The following is a 25413-nucleotide window of genomic DNA, read 5'->3' as shown; positions in this document are numbered from 1 at the left end:
TTAGTAGTTGAACTGTTTTTTTCTGTAACCTGTGCAAGTGGTGGCGTACACAAAGGGCAGAAATGATCAACTGTGCTTTACATGTTTGGGCACTTGTACAAGAACATAGTTTCCCCTTTTTCAGTAGTATAGTATAATCCAAAGTAAATATTATATGCATGATTTGCTCTAGGTTCTTCAGTGGGCAAGAGGTCATATAAAGTATGGAGTTCTTCATATTCATGGCTTGTATACAGATCCCTGTGGAATGGTGTTGGATCCTTCAGGATATAAAGATGTTACTCAAGACCCCGAAGTAATGGTATGTGTGACTTTTCAAGAACATGCTGTGTTTTGCCAAACTGAGTTTTCCATTTCCTCTTTTGTGTGTGTGAAACTTTAAAAAAAATGTTTTTACTTTGACCCATGTGTCTTTGGCCAAATAGATAACATTTTTTTTGGTGATCTTAATGTTCTTAACAGGAGGTTCTGCAGAACTTGTATCTGATGAAATCCTTCTTGTTTGTGGGCTGTGGAGAGACTCTGCGTGATCAAATATTCCAGGCTCTCTTTCTGTATACTGTAAAGAATAAAGTAGATTTAGAACATTATATGTTGGTGCTTAAAGAAAATGAAGACCACTTTTTTAAACTCCAGGCAGATATGCTTCTGCATGGAATAAAAGTAGTATCCTATGGAGATTGCTTTGAATCTTTCCCGGAGTATGTCCAAGAGCTAACTGCTCAAATCTGCAAGCAGAGGAGTCCAGGTATTTTTGTTTTGTTATGTTATGTTGAACTTCTGTGTGTGCAACTGAATTTCATTCTTAGTATATTCTTTGTACAAGTGGCACTTGATTTGAGATGTTAATCTAATGGGTAGTTATGAGTGCATGCATGAAAATCTCTGCTTCTGATTGACATACAGAGTAGGAGCATATAATAACAAAATTGTAACTGAATTTTTGTACATTCAGATGTTTGGATTTCTTGTAAATTTACCCTTCACTCTGAATTTCCTGCTTGCTTATTGTATTTGCCAGCTATAGTGTGGTTGTAAGGATTTTTTCCCTTAAGTTATTTATGTGTGTTCTCAAACTTCACTTTCATTAAGTGCAGTACTCCAGATTAAAATATTCGGTTGTAGGCATTATGAGTTCAGAGAAGATAGCAAAAGTGGTTAAAAAGCTGTATGGATTGACTTAGTGGGGGGAACAGTGTGAGAACAATTTATCTGAGCATCAGGAAAAAACTCTGTCAGACTGAATAAGCTGCAGAATAATTTTCCAAGGGTAGCAGTGAAGCCTTATTGCATGGGGCATTTAAAACTAGATTAAGGTAAAACTAAAAAATGTCCTGTATGTAATGGTCCAGTATTGGCAGAGAGACGAACTATATTAATGAATCTTTACATCTGAGTCTATGAATTCTGTTTCAATCTTATTGAAAACTTATCGAAGTAATTAGTCTTTTTAAAAAAAAATACAAAAATAAAAAAGGGAGACAGAGAAAAAATATGACAAATATTTTAGAAGTTCTTTTCCAGCAATCTTTTTATTTCAAGTGTTAGTGCATAGATGAGGTTTATTCTACTGTGGCCTTCATCAGGACACTTTGGAGAAATATTAACAAAGGAAACTAACTTTGGGTAACAGATAATTATTTCACAGCTGTTCTCTGTTATGTCTGCTAAACTGTTGTGGCTAGAACTCTGTCAACCTGATTATAAAACAGTAAGTTTAAAAAAAATCAAAGTGCAGGTGGATGTAAGTGGGGTAATGATTTCTGGAATCTGGCTAAGACTATATGTTTAGAACAGAGATTAGGTGAGGAGTGGATTTCTCCAAGAAGGCCATTGAAACCTCTAGGTCTTCAGGAGGTTGGGTATGTAGGACATCTAAGAAAACAATGGATGTGTTGTTTGATTACATCCTACTGGGACACATACTGAAAGGCAGATCTTTGCAGATATTGGCTGTAAACTTGAGTCTGTCCTTTAGACGTATTTCTACCGGTTAATGCTACACACAATCTTTCTCTTTTTTTAAAGGTCTGAACAGTAACTGATGGCTAGTCAGTCAGATGCAAACCAAACATTGATCTGATGACAGCCAGTGTAACATGCTGATTAAAATCTGAATTAAAAGGGAAAATGCCACGCACCCACATCAATGGGTGGAGAAACTTGCTGGGGCCAGTGGTGAAAGGGGGACAGTCCCAGTAGCAAGGGAGGAAGACACTCACTAAGGGACAATAGGTAGCTCTTCCCCCTCCCCAGCCCCCGGGAGTCTCTGGCACCCAGTGGCCAGCTGGGGAGAAAGGTGCTGATTAGTGACCATTCCCCAGCTCCCAGGATTTAGCCTCTTTCAGCTCCATTCCAGCAGGCCCCACTATCCACCCAAACAGGAATGAGAGCGCTGCCTGACAGATGCTGTGGGTCTAGCCCTGGGGTAGGCAACTTATGGCACGAATGCCAAAGGCAGCATGTGAGCTGATTTTCAGTGGCACTCAAACTGCCCAGGTCCTGGCCACCGGTCTGGGGGGCTCTGCATTTTAATTTAATTTTAAATGAAGCTTCTTAAACATTTTAAAAACCTTATTTACTTTACATAAAACAATAGTTATATATTAAAGACTTACAGAAAGAGCCCTTCTAAAAACTTTAAAATGTATTACTGGCACGCGAAACCTTAGAGTGAATAAATGAAGACTCGGCACACCACTTCTGAAAGGTTGCCGACCCCTGGTCTAGCCAGTCGCCTGTTTAAGAGCTCAGGAAGGAACTTTTTTCCCATGGGCTAATTGGCAGAGGACCAGGGAGTATTTTGCCTTCTTCATGGCATCTTCAATCCACAGTGAGTTGAGTAAGAAAGTGCTTAGTACCTAACCGAGGTACTGGGGTGGAGTTGTTTATATGTCACAACTTGCGGCTGGTTACCTGTGTGGTTAAGAGAATAAAATGAATGGTTCCCAGAGGTAAAAGACTGGAATTTTGGTAATGGGCCTTGGGCTCATGATAGGTTCAGACTTTGTGGGCCAAGGTCAGACCTTGTGGCCCTTGAAGGCTGAGGACCCCACCCTGCTGCATGCTGAGTCCCCCTCATGAGGTGCTAGGACTCGGAGAGAGCCGAGTCCTAGGGGGTAGGCTGAGGAGAGCCAGCCCCATGTTATGGGTTGAATGGTAAGGAACCCTGTAACTCTGGCACCAATTATGTATTATATAGAAAAGAGCCCTGAAATCCCAATACTGGAACCAATTAAATGTCTGGTGTAGGAGAGCGTGGTGATGGGCGCATAGCGCCCCTCCCCTGTGTTAAACTTTAATAAAAGTTGTATTCTGCCACTTAATTCCTCATTTTGCTGCTGTGTCCACATCAAACCATTACTGGCAATGACTGCAAGCTTAGACTACAACCTTGCAAACATGCACACAAGTAATCTTGTTAAATTCAGTGGGACTTCTCACGTGCGTATGTGTTTTTCAGGATTCAGGCTTTAGTTTGAGCGTGTTTATGGGGCTAAAGAGTCTTCATTTTGATTTTAATCAAAAAATTTAGAAGGAACCCAAACTAAATTGATTACAGATATGGAAAGCAGCTTTTCAGGTTATACAGGTGGCAGTGAGAAATTGACATAACTTATTTGGTGTAATAGCCAGTCTCCTGGGTTTTGATGCAATGGATAAGTGTGTGTCACAGCCTCATTTTTGTTTTTTCTCACAAATTAGCAATAGTTAATTGTCACTAAACTTTCTTCAGTCATTTAAGAGAACAGGATCATGGGCTAGTTTTACAAAGGTTGCATTACAAATATATTTGTAACAAGCTGTGCCAGTGCCAAAAGTTTGTTACAAACTGATGAAATTCTCTCATTGGTATTAGCATTTTGAGACTACTTTAAATGTTATGTCCCCTGATCAATTGTTTGAAAATTCAGTGTGTTCAGATTCTGTTGTTTGATAGATAGTTCTCTTGATTACTGTGCTACTCACTTTATAGAACTCTGCCTAGGTGTAATACTAGAGCAGTTTCCTGACTACCTTTAAAAGCCAAGCCAATGTTGGATATTGTATAATGATAATGTTGTAAGGTACTTGCATTAACCATGCTTTATTTCTAAAATAAAAGGGCTCGACTCTTAGTAGGTAGCATGCATTATATAAAAGATACAAATATTTTTCTAGCAACTATTTGATCTGGAGTGTCAGAATTTTATTCAAAAGCTATTAGTTTTTTGTTGTTCTTTAGTTTACTAAAGAATATCCAGACTAGTTGTTCACAGTTGAATTGTTCTCTCTTTCTAGATGCTGATCTAGTGGATAGTACAACACTGTTGGGTAAAGAATATTTTTATAATACAGTTTTCAAAAGTAATAATGGGTGAAATCTCTTACTTAATTTACTGTCTGAATAAGACGACAGACATAATCACTGCAGAGCTGTGATTTGGCTATGAAAATCTCCTTGATTTTGAAATGTATGTGTGTTCCCTAGTTTTTTCCCCCACAAGTTGCCTTAGTGGTAGATGACTGTTGTCTTTCAGTTGCCATAAAAGGCAGACAATTCATGCTAATCAGACCGATTTAACCTTTGTGCAGTCTTAGTTTGCTTTAAAACTTGTCACTTTAATTTGCCAACCACCTATACTCCACCCTTTTGAACACTTTCCATCATATAGCTGGGACTGAACAAATTTCAGATTTAGGTACTGAGCACTGCTGCTGTTTTCTTCCCCCAAACAAATGCTGTGCAGTACAAGGATTAAATAGTGAATCTGAAAAGGCAGAAAACCTCAATCTTTAATCCTACCTATTGCCGCTTACTTTGATCTTCCCTAGGCCTCCTGTTTGTCAAGCAAGTCAAAGATGGTAAAAATCTGTTCAGCATTTGCTCATTCATGGGTGTACTCCCTCCTTATCAGAGATTAGGACTAATAGATTTAAACATATGATATAAGGGAGTTAATGTTAATATTAAAACAACACCGTCAACTTAAAATTGGACTTCTGAGACTTCTTTAACTGCTATTGCTACAAATAACATCTAAAATTAACTGAAAAAGTAGAGTAAAATTCTCCTGTTGGTTTACATTGGACATTTTAAAGCACTTTGTGTCTAATTACTCATTTCCCATTATTTGTGTGGGTCTTTCATGCTGCAAGCAGAGAGAAAACATTCGAATTATAAAACCAGACATTGGCAGGGAGGCTTAGGGACAAGTGTAGAATCTAAAACTGTGTTTAACTCACCGAACTAACTAGATTTCATGCTTGTGTTCCTTTCAGATTAGTCACTAAATCTGTCTTTCAGAAGAGAGCAAACAAAGGGCAGTCAGAAACTGAAAATATGAAAACAAATCTTAACCCTGGTCCATATTGCACATTCACTTATCTCCTTGTAATAACTTAACCACCCAACCCTATATCACCAGCAAACTTAATACCCATCTTGCTCACGCTTTTTGGAAATATTCTCTATGGAGGTAAGAATGGTTCCTTAACATAGGCTAGTAGCTTTCCAAGAAACAAGTCTCTAGGCTCTGGGGAGAAGGATGTCCTGACTTAAAAGGGACAGCCTCCCTCTTACACTCAAGAACAGAAGCAGGTGCCGTGGTGTGTAGTTCTAAGCAGCCCAAAGCAGGAATCCCTCTAGTGACTGTGGATCCCAGAGTTCTAAAGGGTAGTGTGCTCACTGCAGGAATGGAGCTTGTCATACAATATCACTGCAAAAGCAAAAATTTTATTCCTTCCGCTTTTCTTAGCCCAAATAGTGGGGGCCTAGTTTAGGTCCTGGTGTCCATTGTAATGATGGAAATGTCCACAGGTGCCTCAGGTCCAGAAGAATCCCTCACTCTGAGGCTATGGAGGGAATATTTGACATCCTCTGGCCAATGGTGCAAACATATGCTATTGGTCAGTAAATATTATTTATTTACCTATTCATAACTTTTCCTTCTCCCTTGTGGGCACCTGGTGCTCTGTGACCCATTACAATAGGGTTATTCCTTCTCATCTGAGAATAGAGGGCTTTTTTTTTTTTTTAAGTGTCTCTAGTTTCACAATGTATTGCCAGCAGGTAAAGCTGTTTAGAGAACTGACTGCCTCTCTAATTTCCTGGCCAACTACTCAAACTGAGAAGACAAACTATAAAATCTGATTGCTAAACACTATGGAAAAACTATCCTGCTTAGAGACAGGCAATCTACTTAACCATTTATTATACAAATGGAAATGAAGACTTGCAGCAAAGTAGGATCATAGTATGAGGAAATCCCAAGATTTTTTCCATCTCTCTCTGCAGGAAGGATTGAGAGATTTCTCCTTCAACTGGAATTTAATGCAGATTAGGTGATGCCCTGAGTGGTGGTCTCCTGGAGCATCAGGTGGCCATTTCACAGAAGGAAAAGTTATGGGTAGGTAAGTAAACTACTTTTCTCCCCAGTGGGCACCTGGTACTCTGTGATCCATTACAACTGGGAAGTACCCAGAAGTAAAACACACCTCCACAAATTAGAGGGAAACTTAAAACATCAAGTAAACTGGAAGTGCGAGTGTGCCACAAAGGTCCTATTGTTGCTTTTCATATGAATGGTAACCAAATTCAGAGGGAATCTTAAGAATAGAGAGACCACCTTCTTAACTGCTTGGAACTATAGGAAGTAATTCTGATGAGCTTCTTGGGACAGCCGGTTCCCTTGAATTGAATGGGGCCTATCTGAGCTCTCTCCGTGATAGCAGGTAATCTTGTTTCCCATTTTGGAAATTCCATTTACAAATGAGGGTAGAGTACAGTGGTGCATCCCCACCATGGACAAGTTTCCACATTCAGATCCTGTTCTATAATATGAGTTCCTGGAAAGCAAATACTTGAGTTCCCAGAAGAAATGCAAATTGTGAAATCTTTCATTGAGCAACTAGACTAGGACCAATGCCTGATAAAATGCCTAGAGGTGGGCCAGATCCTGAGAGGGCACTGAGGCACTCTTCTGAAAACTGATGAAGTAGGGGGACTGGAGCAGCTGAAAGGTCTGGTCAGTGTATAGCTGTTATCTCAGAGAAGTGGGCTATCAGCAAGTCATTTATGTTGTAGATTGGCCATCAGAGTTAGCATCAAACTGGAGAGAAAACAAGGAATGGGAGGGAAGCCACACTGCCTGGAATTGGAAATATGTCAGCAAAGTGCAGGTAGCAAATTGGCACATGGGGACAGGTTTCATTGTAGGACAAAGAAAATACTGAGAAAAATCTTCTCAGAAAGGCCTGAACTCCATGTAGTACTAGGCCTTGTATACTGTAAAATGATGACCTACCTGTAGTGTAATTGTTCTTCAGTATGTGATGTGGGTGCAGATAGGTTCTACTGAGATGTGGGTGCACCTAGCTCAGCAAAGCCAGATAACTTTACATAGCAGTACCTGTACAGGTGGCACTTGTGCCCTCTTGCCTTTGCCCCTCTCATGGCTTTATCAGGGTAGTGCAGCCTCAAATCCCTTCATTTCCTTTGCACTAAATGTGAAGAATAGAGACGCCAATGGAGAGGGGACAAAGTTGGGTCATGGTCTATACATCTGCACCCACACCTAGAAGAACAACTGCAGTGCAGGAAGGTAACCATTTTTTGTTCGAGTGGCTGCAGACATGTATTTCCGTCAGGTCACTAGCAAGTAATACTTGTAGGAGGTGGGCTCAGAGTCTACCTAAATAGCATCTGCAGAACTGTCCTCCCAAAGTTTTCATCTGATCTGGAAGCTGCTGTTATAGCATGATGCTTGGTAAACATGTGTACATAGGACCATGTAGCAGCCTTGCAAATATCCAAATTTGAAATGTCATTAAGAAATGCCACTGAAGTCACTTGAACCCTTGTTGAATGACCCTGCAGGGTGTGGCCTGAGCTACTCAGTAAGCTGTATTAATTAATGCAGGAGGTTATCCACTTGAAAATCTGCTGTACTGCTGCTGGCTGATCTTTCATCATATCTGCGAAAGAAATGAAAAGCTACTGGTCATTGAAAAAAGCTTAGTCCTTGCCTGATAAAAAGGCAGACACCATTTCATGTCTAAGGTATGAAGCTGTTGTTTCTTAGGATAGGAATGTGGCTTGGGAAAGAATATGGGTAGGTAAATAACTTCAGTTTAGGTGAAATTGCAAAACCACTTGATTTAAAAACTTCCAATGTGGACTCAAGTATATTTAATCCATGAAGAACTATGTGTACAGGGGCCCTGCCATAAGGGCCACTATTTCACTGACTCTCATGGAAGATATTGCAACAAGAAAGGAAGTCTTCTAGGAAAGAAGGGACAAGGAGAAGGATCTGTGAAGGTAGCCAATGCACTATTAAGATCCCACAAAGAAATAAATTCCTTCCCTAGTGGGAACAGGAAAATGATATCCTTCAGAAATCTTCCTACCATAGGGTTTGAGAACAAGCTCTGCCAAATAAATCCTTAACAAGCTAAGAGAGAGCCCTGAAGATTTCAAATGTGGCAAGTAGCCTAACATGTCCTGAATAGGAGCTGACTTGGTGTAGCCTGATCTATAGTTTATTAATACAAATTCCCAGTTTTACTTTGTGGGTTGATAAGTTCTTCTCCCAAGATCAGGGCCAGTATTTTTAAAATTATTATATAGTTGGACACCACGATGTGCACAGGTGCAACACTTGCACTACAGGAACTTTTATAATTAAATAAATAATTTATTAATACATTTAGCAAAGTCCTATACACTCTAACTCAGTAAGGTAAATAGAGATAATACAGAAAGTACATCTGAACAGCCAGACTTTCACCATTCCATGTAGACAACTGGAAATGTTAGCTAGTACCTTCCTCATCACCAAAACCTTCCTCATCTTCACCAGTGGCCATCATTCTGGGCCCTCCCAAGGGCTACATTTCTCTCTCTTACTGCCCCCCCAGGCTGGGATGCCACTTTTATAATATGTTACGCTGACGTTATCATGTCTAATGCATATTCAGTACGGGTTTCTCCACTTTTCCTTATTTGTATTTCCTCCCCTTACTAATGTTAAGGTGTCCTTCTATAGGTTAGTGTATTTATGATTTCACCCCATTATTATATACATCAGTTTGTTACCATGCATTCTTGAGGTCAGATGTTCGTTCAAAAACCTTCCAGAAGCTGGTGTAAGTGCATGTTCTGTGATTGGCTAATGTCATTATGGACAAAATTCCCCCCCACCCCTTCTATTTCCAAAACTTATGAGTTACTTAAATTTATCTATGCCAGAGTTTGTAGGCCTCAAGCAAACTGGCGAAGCCAGTGTCTTACAGGATACAAGCCTGTAGGTTCCTTGCATTACTGCTGAATATAATAAAGCAGAATATACTGCAAAGCAGAGATTAGAATAGAGGGAAACAAACCCACTGGGTTGAATTCCTTTTGATGTTGTCCAGATCAGGAAAATCCTTCCGCTTGGCCAAATAAGTAGACCTCATAGATTATTTTCTACTGTGAATCAGGATTTCTTGAACTGCTTGCGAACACTACTCTTATCCCCATCTAAGTATGCACCAACCGCATTGCGAGGTGTAGTCTGCTCAGCACTGGATGCACAACTGGACTGTGATGTCAGTAGGTCAGGCAGTGGAGGAAGGGATCTGGGAAGTCAAACTCTCCGATTGTGGAGGTTGAAGAACCAGCACTGTCTTGGTCAACCAGCATAGTTAGAGTCATCTTGGCCTGGTCCAGCTTCAACTTGAGGATCACCTGAGAAATGAGGGCAATAGGAGGGAACACGTACCTCACAGGCCCCATCCATTTCAGATGAAAGCCTTCGGTTAGAGACCTGGATTGCATCATACTTCCGGATAAAATCGGCAGCACTTCCTATTGTCCTCTGTTGCACACAGGTTGACCAACAGAATACCCCATTCCCTGAAGATGGACCTGACCATGCTGCTCTTCAGGCACCACTTGTAGTTCTTGGAGAAAGTCCTACTGAGACAACCAGCCAACTGGTTTTGCAAACCAAGAAAATGCGAGGCGCTGAGCATGATGCCTTCACAAATGCAGAAGTGTCAGAACCTTACTGCTTTCTGACAAAGTTGCCTGGAGTGAGCTCCCCTCTGCTTCTTCACATAATATATCGCAGTGGTATTGTCAATAAGTATGTGAACTGGTACTCCCTTGATCCGATCCCAAAAGGCTTGACAGGCATTGAAGGTGGCTTGAAGTTTGAGAGTGTTGATATATAAGGATGCTTCCTGTTCCGACTGTAAACCGTGGACACTGTGATGATCCTGTATATGCCCCACAACCAGTTTTGGTTGGAGAATGGGAAAGAGGACACCCTGACATAAATTGATCTGATTTGTCCACCACTGCAAAGAGTCCAGTGTCTTGATACTCCGATAAGCCTGTCTGAAGTGTGGTAGCTTCGGCAAAAAAACAACTCCAACCAAAACTGGAGAGGCCAAAGACAAATCTCGCATGTGGGAGATGCATGCAGCCACATGGCCTAGCAACTTCTGGCATACCTGGACCACAGTCAAAAGTTGAGACTGGAGGTCCATACACAGGCATTGAATATTCTGGATTCATTTAAATGGGAGAGAAATTCTCAAATTCATAGCCTAGTAGGGCCCAGAGAACTTCTACTTTTTGAGTTGGAATCAGCAGTAACTGTTCCCTGTTCAAAATCAGTCCTAGATGATTGAAAAGGTCCAGTGTGAAATGAACCTGTTCCTTGGATGTGCACCTCTGCAGCCAGCCATCTTGAAGTAGAAAGATGTGAATTCCCTTCTTTATAAGATGTGCACAGCAGTGGTGGCAGCCTTTGGTAAAGATGCATGGGGCACCTATTAGGAATCTCAGGAACTCCATGTGGCTTGGGAGAATCACCACATGAAAGCAGGCATCTTGGAGATTGAGTGTGGCAAATCAGTCGTCATTCAAGGCAGGAAGTATCATAGCTAGATTAACTATGTGAAATTTGATGTATTTGTTGAGACCACAAAGATTGAGACTGAACGTTACCCCTTCCTTGGATGTGGGAATAAGGAAGTACCGGGAGTAGAATCCGCTTCCCTAATGCTGCAGAGGGACCTTCTCCACAGATCCCAAAGGATCTGGACTTGCTGAAGAAGCAATGACTCATGATGTAAAGGAACAGGGTAGGAGAGTGTGAAAGTGGAATGAATAGGATTTGAGTGGCATAACCCAGTCCTAGTGTTTAGGACCCACTTGTTTGAGGTTATTGAGCCCCAAGCACTGAGGAAGTGGGTCAGCCTGTCCCCAAATAGGGAAGGGGGGAATTGTAGGAATTCATACAACTGGTGTGCAGCCCTCAACGGGCATGTCAAAATGACTGTTAGCCTGTCTTTCATTAGCTGCTGGCAATCTGTTGGAAACTAAAACCTGAGGGTCTTCTCCGGTGAGGCTTATGCTGCTTCTTGGAAGAGTCGTGTTGTCTCATGGAGTAGGAGGCCTGTCCAAAATATGGTTGGGGGTACTGGTTAAATTGTTGCTGACTCCCATAATGGAGTCTTTTAGTTGCTGGGGTATAAGCGCCTAAGGACCGTAACATGACCCTAGAGTTTTTAAATGAATGTAATGTTTCATACACTTTATCAGAGAACAGAGATTGTCCACCAAACAGTAAGTCTTCTGTAGTTTGTGCATCAGGAGTAATACCAGAATTCTGCAGCCAGGATGCCCACCTCAAGGTTATAGCAGAGGCCATAAGCCTGGATGAGGTGTCCGTCACATCAAGTGCTGACGGCAGTGAAGTCTTTTCTACTAGACAAGCCTCCCCCAGAAAGCTTTAAACTCCTCCCTAACATCCTCTAGCAGTTTCTTTATAAACGAATTTGGATACCTTGTTCCAATTTAATAAAAACATCTTTAGATGAGACTGTGTGCTGATTAGTGATGCACATCTGCAAGGACGAGGTGGAATAAACTTTTCTGCCCATTAAATCCAATTTCTTGGCCTCTTTATTATTTGGGGTAGACTTATCTATCTTGTCACATCCTCTTATTTGCAGCAGTTACCACAAGCAAATTGGGAGCAGAGTGTGAATAGAAACACTCTACTCCCTGCATGAGAACATAGTAACATTCATTGGTATGTAGGCATGTTCTACAGGGACTTTGCTGACTTCAGCAGCCTCCTTTATAGGGAGGGCTACCTTTCCTGGAACTGAAGATTGCAGAATGACCAGCGGTTTCTCGGCATTCATGTGGATAAACTCAACTTGGACGCACACAGCTGCAGACAGTCTCCTTAGAAGGTTCTCTGGAACTGGAAAAGATGAGTCAGGGATCATGGAATCATCAGGTGAAGAGTATAATGGGGTGGAGGAACAGGAACCCCTTCCTAAGTTAATGGTTATTCCTCCTGCTGTATTGGTATTTCTGCTTCTGCCACATCAGCCTGTACCTCCTTTCCAGGTAGGGCTGATGGTAAACAACCATATGGTTCAGTAATCTGTGTCGAGTGAATTGTTTACCTGGATCTCAAAGAATATGGGGTACTCCACAGATGCCAGTGTGGAAATTAGTACAGCATCAAAGGCCAGTGGGCACTGTGTGCCAAACACCCTGTCTCCAGAATGATCTTGGTACTGATAATGGTTCTTCAAAGGGGATCTAGAGGATTCGCAAGACTAGGCTCTGCGAGAGGATGGAGAAGATGATGCTGATCCTGACCTCGAGTATAATGAGCCGCCCAAATAGTCTGCTGATAACGGTGGAGCAATCCCTACAGTCCAGTGCTGCATCAGAATTTTGGCCAGTACTGAAGATTGCACTGTCACTAATCAGGTACTCAAATTGTAACCACGTTCAGCACTGGGAAAAACATCAATTCCAGGATCACTGTCAGTGCCGAAGGGGAAATCTGTGTCAGATTGGGAGCTGGTTACATAGATGTTGAGCAGGTTAACAAAGTGCTAGGTACCAAAAACAGCATTGGTACCATAGATGGAAGCTTGCCTCTCTTGTAGACCCCTAAGAAACAACTGACACAGTGTGTGCTGGGATTGACAGGACCTGAGATGTCCATACCCAACTCAATGGCAGTTCAGCAGACAGTGCTGGGTTGACATATGGTCTGATATTGCATTGACACCAGAAAGAAGGTAGAGTGCCCTGCTCTGTCTAAGTCACCAGGAGAAGTATGGTGACATTCCCTGTGGTGTGTAGAAAAGGGGTAAGAATTTCTTTGAGCCTTGGAATGGCTCAGATTTGCTTTGTGTCCTCTTCCTCAGAAGAAGGGGATTGATCCCTTCTTCTCTGCAGAGGAGTCTATCTCAGGCAGCCTCTCACGGGTCTGCATAAGCTTTAAAGACTGATGGGGCTGATAGTCCACAGCAGCAGCCCCTGAAGCAGAGTCTGGCCCATGGCTTGCTCCATGAGATTCTGTTTTAGTGTAAGTCTCAGGTCACTTGAATCCTGTTTAAAGGAGCAACATTGCTACACACAACAAACAGCATGTGGGGGGGGGGTGCATGTGTTCATTATTGGGAATAGCCACCCCACAGTGAGTGCTTTTAAACCCTGGTGAGGGCATAGTACTATATAACATGGAGACTAAAGCTAGCTAACAACTATAGGATCCTAACTATTTAAAAATTCTCATTCTAAAAACATGAGGAAAAATACCACATGGGAGGCTCTGACTCTAGCTGCAGGCGGTGAGACAGAGTGTAAGCGTCGCTCCTATAGGTACTGCTAACTTGGGTATACTGAGTGCACGCACCCTGCATGGAATAAATGTCTGCAACCACAGCAGCCTGGACAAAAGCAACACTGGGTGAAATGTGCCCAGTCTCTTTCCTACCAGGAAGAACACCCAAAAAAAATTCCTCAGGAAAAGTAACACTGGCCTTCACGGACTGCTTTCTAGTTCAGGGAAAGGTGGAAAGATAAGATGGATGGAGCAGGAGAACTTGAAAATCAATGGGGAATGACTGTTTTGAGAACCTATCAAATGCAGTTGTTTTTTTTTAATTTGATTTAGAAGCCTTAAACTGAAAAAAAGTTCTACCCTATTTTCCCATAAAAATAGCAATCTCAGGTTGGTTTGAGAGGTTTTTTTCTTCTTACCTTTTTGGTCACAGTACACAAAGGCATCTTATTGAAGTGTTGAACTAACCATGTCAGAAATAGGAAAGATACCATCAATCCACTGGGCTACCCTTCTCTGTTGTACAGATTCTGATGCTTTTGCTGGTGCTCTTGTATGTGATTTGCCCCTTAAAAGTGGGAATACCATTTTAAAAAACATTACTCACACCCAGCTCTGCTCTTCCCCTGCTCCTTAGCCTCTGTAATCGTGTTTGAGGTCTCCTGCTCATACAGTCATCCTCTAAACTTTAAAAGCCTAGCTGAAGTAGTTTTCCAGCTGTGCAACACCATGGTGCACTCTCCTCCCTCCAGCTAACATTTTAGGGCACATAGCCATTAACCTTGTTGGAGAGGGCAGGCCAATTATATGAACTAGAAACTTCTGCATCCAAACATCACTTGGATGAAAGCTACTACTGGGTTCAGTAAAACAGCAAGCTCAGCTGATCTGGCATATGTGACGGGTTGGATCACAGAAATCCCTTTAGGACTGCCACCTGATGTGCCTGGACTACTTCTGAATCCATTTTCCCTGCCAGCTTGGGACTTCAGTACCTTGCCTTGTTTGAGCCAGACATGCTTGCCTGCTGCAAACACAGATCCAAGTCTGAACCACATCCCCCACAAGCTGCAGGCTTAACTGAAAACAGCTTAAGACGAGCTCCTGTCTCCAGCACTCAGATATCCAGCTCCCAGTGGGGTCCAAACCCCAAATAAATCCATTTTACTCTGTATAAAGCTTATAGAGGGTAAACTCAAAGTGTTTGCGCTCTATAACACAGAGAGATGCACCGCTGTTTGCCCCCCCCAGATATTAATACATACTCTGGGTTTATTAATTAGCAAAAAGTGATTTTATTAAATACAAAAAGTAGGATTTAAGTGGTTCCAAGTAATAACAGACAGAACAAAGTAAATTACCAAACAAAATAAAACGCGCAAGTCTAAGCCTAATACACTAGGAAACTAAATGCAGGCAAATTTCACCCTCGGAGATGTTCCAATAAGCTTCTTTGATGTGGACTAGGCCACACTTAAGGGAGCACAGAAACAAGGGTCAACTGACATGAGCATGCCCATAGTATGGGCCAGACATGCTGCTGAGGAACACAGTGAAAGGAGTGGAAAATGTCAGGTGTCTCAGGGAGCAGAGGGGGAACAGAATCACTGCACAAAACCCTCAGGTTGTCCTGATGTATTTAGGGTTTTTTTTGTTGTTGGTTTTATAAACTGTGGCTTGGGTGTCCATGGTGTTGGCAGAGAGAGGGAGCTGGAGTTCAGACCAGGCAGCACCACAACTAGGATTAGCTAATGCCCTTTCTGGAACAACTGGGGCAAAACACCTGGTTGCTGTGGGCAGGCTGAAAGGAGTGGGGCATTCAGTCCTTTGTGTTCTTCCTGCCCCTTTGACGTACCAGCCTCTTGGAGACATTCCTGGATACCATATTTCACCCCAGGCCGAAGGGGAAAAAATAGCCAAGGACCTCCAGCTTGTTGCTTCCTAAAGGCCAGACCTTGCTGAATTTCTGCTCCCAAGTAGCTCCTGCTGGAGTCAACCCTTGTTGCTGTTTCATTTTGGGCTAAAACACCAAGTAGCCAGAAAAACAACTTTCTTGGAGACTATGTGAAGCAAGATGTTTCTGCTGAATTTCTGCCCTAAATAGCATAAGGCTTGCTTGCCACATTGCCATATAGTGGAGTGGGGGAGCTGGCATACTACTGCACAGCTGGGCCATGAACAGGAGCCTGTTGGATCCTAACTGGTCCTGCTACACTGTGGTTTTCTCATCCAATACTGGTTTCCTGCAAACTCATGTTCTCAAAAATTCTCTCCCGACTAGGAGGCACTAAGCAGAGAGGAACAAATATAACAGAAAAAAATCTGCTCATCCACAGAGAGGGGAAGCCTAAAGCAGTGGTTTTCAAATTTTTTTCTGGCAACCTAGTTGAAAAAAATTGATGCCTGTGACCCAACAGAGCTGGGAATGAGGGGTTTGGGGGTGTGGGAGGGGCTCAGGGCTGGGGCAGAGGGTTGGGGTGTGGGAGGCATCAGGGCTCTGAGGTGGGGCTGGGGGATGAGGGGTTGGGGGCCTCAGGGCTAGGGCAGGGGATTACCTCGGGCAGCTCCCAGTCAGCAGCGCAGCAGGGGTGTTAAGGCAGGCTTCCTACCTGTCCTGGCACTGCAGAGCGCCCCAGACGCGGTCAGCAGCAGGTCCAGCTCCGAGGCGCACAAGTGGCTCGCATGGCTCTTGCCCATGGGCACCACCCCTAGCTCCCATTGGCTGGTTCCTGGCCAATGGCAGTGCAGAGCTGGTGCTCAGGGCAGGGGCAGTGCTTAGAGCCCCGTGGTTCCCGGCCTAGGAGACGGACCTGCTGCTGGCTGCTTCCAGGGTGCAGCGCAGCGTCAGAACAGGTAGCGACCAGCCTGCCTTAGCTGGGTAGCACCACCAACAGGACTTTTATGGCCCGGTCAGCTGTGCTAACCAGAGCCGCCGCGAGCCAGTACTAGGTTGTGATCTGCAGTTTGAAAACCACTTGCCTGGAGGAACTACCTGCTAAAGTGGAGGTGAAATAGTGGGGATTTGAAGGTAATCAGTTCTCTGAACAGCTCTACCTGCTAGCAGTACATTGTAAAGCAACAGGTGTTTTTAAAGACTTGCTTGGAAAATGAGGGAGCACCGATTGTCCACAAGCCAAAATAAATTGGTTAGTCTCTAAAGTGCCACAAGTACTCCTTTAAGGAGTACAGTGTAACTCACTGCACAACAGAAGGCAGGATCTTTGGTTACAAGACCCAAATAGAAGAGCTTCCAGCTGGACCAATACTACTTGTGTGTCGCTTAATATGTGATGCTTGAAATAATGTGTTTTAAAAATAATACAAGAAGGATTTTAATATAGCTGTACATAATTTTTTTTTTAATTCAAGTTATCTGTTTTGCAGGGACTTCATGTGTGGACTGTGCAAAGAGAAAGTTAGGAGAAAATGACCTGGATCTTTCTAAGAGAGTCAAACAAGCAGCTAATGGTATTCTCACCCCCTAATAAATAAAATCTTAAAACTCCAAGATGCTTAAAAACAAATCTCTGAAAAGTTTTCAGAGCTAATTATTTCCAGGGCTAAAGTGGATTAAAAAGTTCAGAATCTCTCAATACATTTCCAGGGGGTGTAAGTGGTTGCAAGCCAGTTTAAATACCTAACTGGATTAGGTAATAGTCAGTTTATTACGAATCTATGAGTGACTTATTTACAACTTCTTTTTTTTTGGTTCTCGTCAGTTGATACCTCTGCTGATGACCTGGGCGTTGTAAAGAAGTTTGAAACCCAAGTGCAGGGCAACTGCGCAGGACCGCTGGACGGGGAAGCAGAGAACTGGGCTCTCACTACTCCAGAATTTCAGTGACTTTCTCTACCTGGCATTGACTGTAACAGGCCTGCTTCCTGGCAACAACAACAACTTGGAATGGCATTAAGAGTTTACCTTCACACACCGTAGTAGGCTGCTGCTCTTAGCAATTTTTTTTCTCTCCCAAAGTGAACTAGTCTCAGTCAAGAGCAGGGAGTAGCTGGGGGTAGAACGTGAGCTAAAAGCTGTTAGGTTACAGTCAGAATGTTAGCTTCTAAGGTTAAAGTAAAAGTCTGAAAAATATAGACAAGGATTCATTTCCACACCACCAGAAAAAGGCAGTGTTAAGTATACCTAAACTAAAAGTTAGAGAAGGGTGGGGTTTAAACACTTGAAAGTGAAACTGGCACAGCCTATAAAGAGACACTAAGTAGAAAGTAAGGTTGAAATTAATTTATTTTTAAAGAACTGCAAACAAGAATAGCACCTTGTGTGTCTGTTGTTATTCAGACATCTTGTTTGCATGTTTTATTTCTTCCCCACCCACCCCCTTTTTCCATCTACTTTCTTATTCCTGGTTCCTCTTCCAAGCTGCTCTATGCCCCTGCACCTTTCACTGAGTCGGTTAAGCTCCATATGCCCAGAGGGCTGTCAGCACAAAGCTACTTACAGGATCTGAACCTTGAACTATAAGCTCCTTGGAGCATGCACCATCTTCATGTTTTATAAAGCCCAAATACCTGACCTATACAACTGTACTATGAATATTTCAGTTTTCACTTGTCATCTGGTACCTTTTAGTATCAATTAACATTGGGGGAAATGAGGATATAAATGAAAATTGTCAACAGCAGCATACAGGCTGTTCTTTATTGACTGGGATTCACTTCACATTGGAATGAAAATATTTCAGTTTGTTTCAAGGACAGGACATGCTTTTGGTATTTCAAGTAGTGATTACAGGGATGTTTTCACTGTTGCATAGTTAAAGCAGTCCACTAATTATGTGTGGTAGAGAACTGCTACAACCCCCAGCTCATCAAGTTTTAACCACTTCCACTGCAGCCAATGTGATTACTCCATATGCTTAAAGTAAAACATGCTTAAGACCCTTGCTGAATCCTGTCCTTAGACTACCAAATTTAAATTCTATTGTGAGAGCTTGGATTTTTCTGAGGGGGTATCCTGTAAAACTTGTTAGTTTCTCCCAAAATTGTGTTGTCCTGGAGCAAACAGATTTCTTTAAATGAAATTCTAAAGCGTTAAAAAAATAATGATTCTTTAATTAGAATCAATCAGATACTGATGGCTGATTAAGTGGCTGGATTAGGCTGTCATTTTTGCATCTATTTTCCTGAGGCTGCTGTGAGCACAGTATAGTTTTGAGGTTGTTTTAACACAGCAGTCATAGGTTAAAATTACTGCAATAAACTTTTATTGAACTCTGTTCTATGGTACTTTTATGGTCCCTATCACCATAGTATCTGAGCATCTCATCCATTCAGTTGGTTCCTCAGATATAACCTATTTAACTTGTCTTTTAGTTTTCCCATGAGCAACACTACATAACTGCCTTCCCACTGCACATACACACACACTTAAATTTAGGATCGATTTGATGTGATGTGAAGTGTTTTTAAATCACAAGTAAAATTAATTTTGCATTTTTTAAAACGTACCACTGGAGACTCTTCAAGTCTAAACACGACTGAAAATTGCAACTTGTAAAACAGCCATTCTTGCCTATAGTGCCATACAACTGCACTGTGAAAAATGCACATTGCAGTAGTGATGGGATCTCTTATAGTTCCATGTATGCACATTAAAAGCAGAGTTGCTATGTGGCCCATTATGGCTGTGTGTGGGATTTCTTCAACATCTATTCTACTGCCAGTAGAATATGCATGTTTCAGTTATCTTATAAGGACAGACTTGCAACTGGCTTAGGGAAACATATAGTTGAAAGGGATATACCTAGAATGTGACGGTTCGGTGTGATGCATTCAGTTAATCAAAAAGTAACTTGCTTTGAAATCCTGTTTTGAATAAGACTAAGTCTGGATTCCCAAGTGGAGGAAATAGGCCATAAACCTAAACGTTCATTAAATGATGCATCTGGCTCTACTAATGCTACTGTAGAAATTAATTTACACATTTATATAATTTTTTAAAAATGGAAACTTGTGTATTTACTGAGGATTTTAGAGGCCAGGTGGAAGATAATATTGTTCATTGGACATTATGAGTAAGGGTATTGCAATCTGGCCATAAAGTGTTGTGATTAATATACCTTGTCTTCCATCTGTGCTAGCTGGCTGTTTGCTAAAAGGCAGGGGGGGAACTCACCAAGGAACAGTTTTGACTGGGGGAGAGGGGAAGCTGTATACCTCTTTGTGGCTTGGCAATGAACAGCAAACATGGCCATGTAATATGCATCTCGCCTCTTTCATCAGTTCCTGGGCCTCACAGGAAGCTCTGGATTCAATTTCAGGAGAAATGTAAAGTTGGTCTTTTATGAGCGTTGGAAACAGAAAATGTCTCCTTCCCTTCTAATCCATACAGTTAAAAAAAATTAAGCTACTAGAACTTGTATCTTTATATTTAACCTAACCACATCTGAAACCTTGTAGTGAGAATCTTCCTGATAAAAAGTAAAAAATGCTGTACATTTCAAGATTTTTTCCAACATTTTAATTCTCAATATTTTAACATCAAAAAGTTACCTTTACAGATGAGGTTTGCGTTTGACAGCAGTCATATGAATTTAACATAACATCCATATTCAAAAAGTTAATCATTCATAGTTTTTATCTTAATAGGACCTAATAGTTTATCTTAATGCTAACCAACAAGAACATACTTAAAGAGATTAGGCACTAGTCACTAGAATTTACCAATTTCAGTAATATCTTTTGAAAGCTTATTTTGAATTTGTAACACAACAGGAACATGTACTCCATAAAACCCTAAACAAAACTAGGTCAAGTAATACAATCATTTATTTTTCTCCAAATTCTAAGTAATGGCTTTGAGAACTATGAAGCTAAATTCTTTGACTTCTGTACAAGAAGATTTAAAAGCAATATTCAAAAAGCTTACAAACGTGTCATAAAGGTGGCTGTAGGAATTACAGTTTTGTTATTCACAGATGGCCCTGAAACTTTCATGTTTTATTCCAATGTGGAACTGTATCTGTGCTGCTCTTTTCGTTCACTGTCATCAGCGTCTGGATACACAGTAAGATCCAGAGTCAGTACCTGACTAAACATGTAATCATCTTGCTGAAAGGAGGAAGAATCAAATCAGTTTACAAGCATATATATTAAAAATAAGCATTACCTATAAGATGATGCAGTTACCAGAAGGACCACTTAACTATAAATCACTTGTTCTGGAATGCTATTAAACAATTACCAATGACTATTCCTGAATGGCAAACAATGCATTTGAATCACTTAGCTCTTGATACAGTTGTTAGAGATTTTTTTTTTAAATGAACATGGGGGGGGGGGTCATTTCTTAAGAAATAATTGGCTGCAGCTGGAATTTTTTTTTATAGTTTAACTGCCATATGAATTTAATTTGATTGAAATCAAGACAGAAAAGAATAAAAATTATTTGTACCTCTGGACAGACTCCAATTAATGCATCTGCTCTGGAATAAAACTCCTCCTTTAGAGAAATAACGATCATCTGACACTGTTCCTGTGCCTGCTCTTTGATGAAGCTTGATACCTTTGAAGAAAAGCCACACATTTTAGGATAAGTGGGTTCTGTCAGATTTAAATCACAATTAATTAGGGAACAATGGGAAAAGAAATGAATTACTCAGTAGACAGAATTCATAAATGAATTGGGCAGGGTAAAAGGGAGACTATAACTGGCCAAGCAAGACACTGTACATGATGTAGGTTCACAGTATGACCCCACAGGTTTGGGGCTTTTAAAAATGTATATGAAAACAATCCACTTTAGAAATGTGATATTTCTAAAGTTAACATAAGGCATTTTACTTGACAATGCTTTTAAGTTAGGTGGATTTCCATGTATAAGCCATAAATTTTACAGCTTGTTACCACTTACATAATATGATGCAGATTACAAATGCATATTACTGTGCTGTTTTATGTGGCAGAAAATGGTTTTCACTAGCTGTAAAATGTTACTGCACAGAGCTAAATTTATAATTTGAGGCAAATGAAAGAGACTTCATACCACAACAGAAGATAAAATCCTAAATGAAAATTAGAAGCACATCAATCACACTTCTATGTGTACATTTTTATCTGCTATGTCATAAGTAGGCACAGTTGTTGAAATTATTTTGAACTGAAGATTTTAAAAGCTGACTAGTTTTCAACTTTTATAAGGAGTTAGTATTATACGCACTTAAAGTTAAGGAAAGTTTTTTCTTTTAATTTTCAATTTAAAGCCCTCTAGCCTTATTAAAGCAGAAGATCTCCAAGAAGTTGGCACTAACCAGACCTTCCCCAAACTCTTTGGATCCCAATAAGTACTGTATAGATACTAATCTGTTCATATGCAAAAAGTACATAGAAAAATATGCTTAAAGTATTTCCAAACATTATTTTCTGTAATTTGAAAACTCAAAACACTGGCAAATATATAAAGGTCCCGTCATTTGAAGGTGTCTCAGGTCTTTCCCATGGCAGGTAAGATCACCATTTACAGTTGAGGAAACTGAAGCAATGAGAAGAGTTTGAGTAGACTCAATATTGATACAAAATAGTTATTAATGAATTTTACATAATTACAATCTTGACTGCTCTGACTGAATTTTGCAACAATTATTTTCATACATTCGCTTAGAGAATGATAGCTCACATGCTTAGGGTTTAGTGGGTTTTTTGGTTGCTTATTGTATGAAATTATTACACGATTATTCGGGCCCTACCAAATTCATGGTCCACTTTGGTCAATTTCACAGTTATAGGATTTTAAAAATTGCAAATTTCATGATTTCAACTATTTAAATCTGAAATGTCAGTGTTGTAACTGTAGTGGGCCTGATGCAAAAAGGAGTTGTGGGAAGGGCACAAGGTCATTGTGGGGGGAGTTGCAGTACTGCTACCCTTACTTCTGTGCTACTGCTGGCAGCAGCGGCGCAGCCTTCAGAACCAGGCACCTGGAGAGCAGTGGCTGCTGGCCAGGATCCCAGCTCTGAAGACAGAGCCGCCACCAGCAGCAGCACAGGAGTAAGTATGGCATGGTATGATATTGTCACCCTTTCTTCTGCACTGCTGCTGGTGGGGCGTGGCCAACAGCCACTGCTCTCCAGCTGCCCAGCTCTGAAAGCAGCTCAGACTTAAGGGTGGCAATACTGCAACTCCTCCCCCCCAAAAATAACCTTGCGACCCCCCTGCGACTTCCTTTTGGGTCAGGACCCCCAATTTGAGAAATGCTGGTCTCCCCCATGAAATCTGTACAGCATAGGGTAAAAAGCACACAAAAGACCACATTTCTAATGCTGGGGACCAGATTGCATGGTCAGTGACGTGTTTTTCATGGCCGTGAATTTTGCAGGGCCCTAACTATTATTAAAGAAATTCCTAGGAAGTCTCTGCTTTTTGCCAAGTAGTGACAGGCACCAAGTGTCAAAGAGGATGACACTTCATTAGCCATAATTCCATATTTACCTCCCAGTAAGTTTACACTAACTGTGGAATGCAGTTTAACTTCCGTTTTGCTTTAATAAATATGCTACATTATTTTATGCTACATTTTCAAACATGTATAGAACTGTTATTGTGACTGCGGCTTTGCAGAGAATATTTGATAATATTTAATTGAAAGCTGTAAAATGTACTACAAATGATAAGTTGTAAATCTAGGAACTATTAGATCAAAAGGCAAACAACCAATGAGCCTCTTCTCAAAGTACAGGACACTGCTCTGGTATACACATGATCTTTATCACAAGAAAACAAACTTAGTCAACCACATCTCTTTCTAAAATTTTACAAAGAGAATGTGAGGATGTTTTCTATGCAGGATATTCCAAAGAGGAGTGATGCTTAGGATGTGGTGCTATAGCTATAAACAAAGTCATAAAGTAAATCTATTTACCCCTCCTCTTTCATTTTAAACTCTCACAAAGAATTCTAAAAATATCCTTATTGACACAGATTTCTTTTACAAACAAGCTAAAGACTTTATTCTTCAAGAGGAGAACATTTATGGTTGGGATGTGTTTTACAGAAGATATCGAATACTTCTAACACCTCTCCTTTGAAACCCTTTTTTTTGTCTCAAATGCCTAAAATAGTTTTAGCTTCTTAAGATTTGTATTTGCAAACCTTCATAGAATATTAAAGGGTAAATCATCGTTATAGCCAAGAATAAAAGATCTTAGGTATATTTAATTAATATTTATATTTCACCTCTATATCCTAATGTGTAAAGTGCTGATGTTATGGAAACTATGCAACAATAGACTGGAAAATATGCTGCAATGTGCCAGTTAATATCGCAAGATGCCAGACAGTAACATTTCAGGGGGATTCTTTAATAACCTCAAGTTGCTACAGTAACTTAGTTAATGAGAATAAAGATAACTAAGGTGTTAGCCTATGAAAAAACAAGACACCCTGAAATTAGTGGAGTGTGGAAACCCACATAAGGAAAAGGGGCTGAAACCCTTATACATGGAACAGAGGGCATCAGCGTAACACATTATAAAGGCTGTATCCTCGCCTTAGTGCCTCGGGGGAAGGAGACGCCAGGATGGCAATCACTGGTGACTATGACAGTGAAGAGAATAATGGTTCACACTTCATCCCTACCAGGAAATGTAAGTGATACCAGTATTAAGACTAGACATGCTATGTTATACCTTTCTTACCTGTTACAGTGTTTTTGATATCAGGTTAGTAAGATTTTAATAGGACAGTTGAGAATTTGTAAGTACATCAGCTGTGATCATTGTTTCCCATGTGTTCCTAGAGTCTCCAAGGCTAATGATATTCCTAATGATGAATCTCACCCTGCTAATCCTGATACTGTAGTCATTTAGGAGGCTGAACTCTTCACCCAGGTCACTATGATTAATATAAAATCAATCAATATATTAATCCAGAAATTAATAAGGCTACATCTTGTAGTAACTTGAGTTCTTCAAGATATGTTGTCCCTATGTGTAGTGCACTTCAGGTTGTGCATGTGCTCCAAGTACTCAGGTTCAGAGATTTTCCCCTAGCAGTGTGTGTGGTTTGTGCGTGCTCTCCGGCTCTCCTCATGTTCCACACCCAATGGAGAAAGGGGGCTGCTGGACTGCTGCCATTGTTGTTCCTTCTCTACCACCAGTTCCCAGTAGGGGGAAACCAGGCAGCACGGAAGGAGGGTAGGTAGTGTACTACACATAGGGACAACACATCTTGAAGAACTCAAGTGACCACAACGTGAATAACCCCTTTCTTTGAGTGACTGTCTCCAAGTATAATGCACTTCAGCCGATTCATAAGCAGCGTCACTTTAAATGGAGGTGTATGCCTGGAGTACTATGACACAGATTACCGAACAGCTCTGCCTAGAGAAGCTGCAGCAGTAGCTGCTTGCACTAGTCGCAGTGGCTCTCAAACTGTGGGTCAGAACCTCAAGTGGGTCCCATTTTAATGGGGTTGCCAGGGCTGGCTTAGATTTGCTGGGGCCAGAAGCCAAAGCCAAAGCCCAGGCCCCACTGTCTAGGGCCGAAGTCTGAGGGCTTCAGCCTTGGGCAGTGGGGCTGAGGTTACAGGCCCCCTGCCTGCGGCTGAAGTCCCTTGGGTTTCGGGTTTCCCCCTCCCCCCCAGGGGCAGTGGGGCTTTGGCCCCCCCACCTGGGGTGGCAGGAATCAGGGTAGTAATTTTTGTTGTCAAAAGGGGGTTGCGGTGCAATGAAGTTTGAGAACCCCTGCACTTGTGCATAATATCTCGCAAAGATAAGAATCAAACTCCAAATTGCTGCTCTGCAGATGTCAGTAGTAGGAAAGGAAAA

General features: G+C 41.3%; 2 protein-coding genes across 4 annotated transcripts in view; one reads left to right on the top strand and one right to left on the bottom strand.

Annotated features, from left to right (window-relative positions):
• The window catches only part of FAM118A (family with sequence similarity 118 member A), a 30684-nt gene extending 13157 nt beyond the window's left edge, over window positions 1-17527 (top strand). Inside the window, exons 5-9 of the mRNA XM_077807444.1 lie at window positions 173-301; window positions 463-748; window positions 4282-4314; window positions 17019-17102; window positions 17354-17527. Coding sequence (XP_077663570.1) covers window positions 173-301; window positions 463-748; window positions 4282-4314; window positions 17019-17102; window positions 17354-17478 — 657 coding nt within the window. The 3' untranslated portion in view covers window positions 17479-17527. The remainder of the gene's footprint in view (window positions 1-172; window positions 302-462; window positions 749-4281; window positions 4315-17018; window positions 17103-17353) is intronic.
• A 2936-nt stretch (window positions 17528-20463) lies between these two features.
• SMC1B (structural maintenance of chromosomes 1B) overlaps window positions 20464-25413 on the bottom strand; it is a 65874-nt gene continuing 60924 nt past the window's right edge. For all 3 annotated transcript variants that reach the window (XM_077807442.1, XM_077807443.1, XM_077807440.1), the window contains 2 exons: window positions 21046-21156; window positions 20464-20702 (listed from right to left, as the gene is read on the bottom strand). In XM_077807442.1, the coding sequence (XP_077663568.1) occupies window positions 20592-20702; window positions 21046-21156 (222 nt within the window). In that variant the 3' untranslated portion in view covers window positions 20464-20591. The remainder of the gene's footprint in view (window positions 20703-21045; window positions 21157-25413) is intronic.

The sequence above is a fragment of the Eretmochelys imbricata genome, chromosome 1 (assembly GCF_965152235.1).
Source record: "Eretmochelys imbricata isolate rEreImb1 chromosome 1, rEreImb1.hap1, whole genome shotgun sequence".
Lineage (NCBI taxonomy): Eukaryota > Metazoa > Chordata > Testudines > Cheloniidae > Eretmochelys > Eretmochelys imbricata.
The sequence above is the reverse complement of the archived record's forward strand: the minus strand, read 5'-3'. Positions and strand labels throughout refer to the sequence as shown.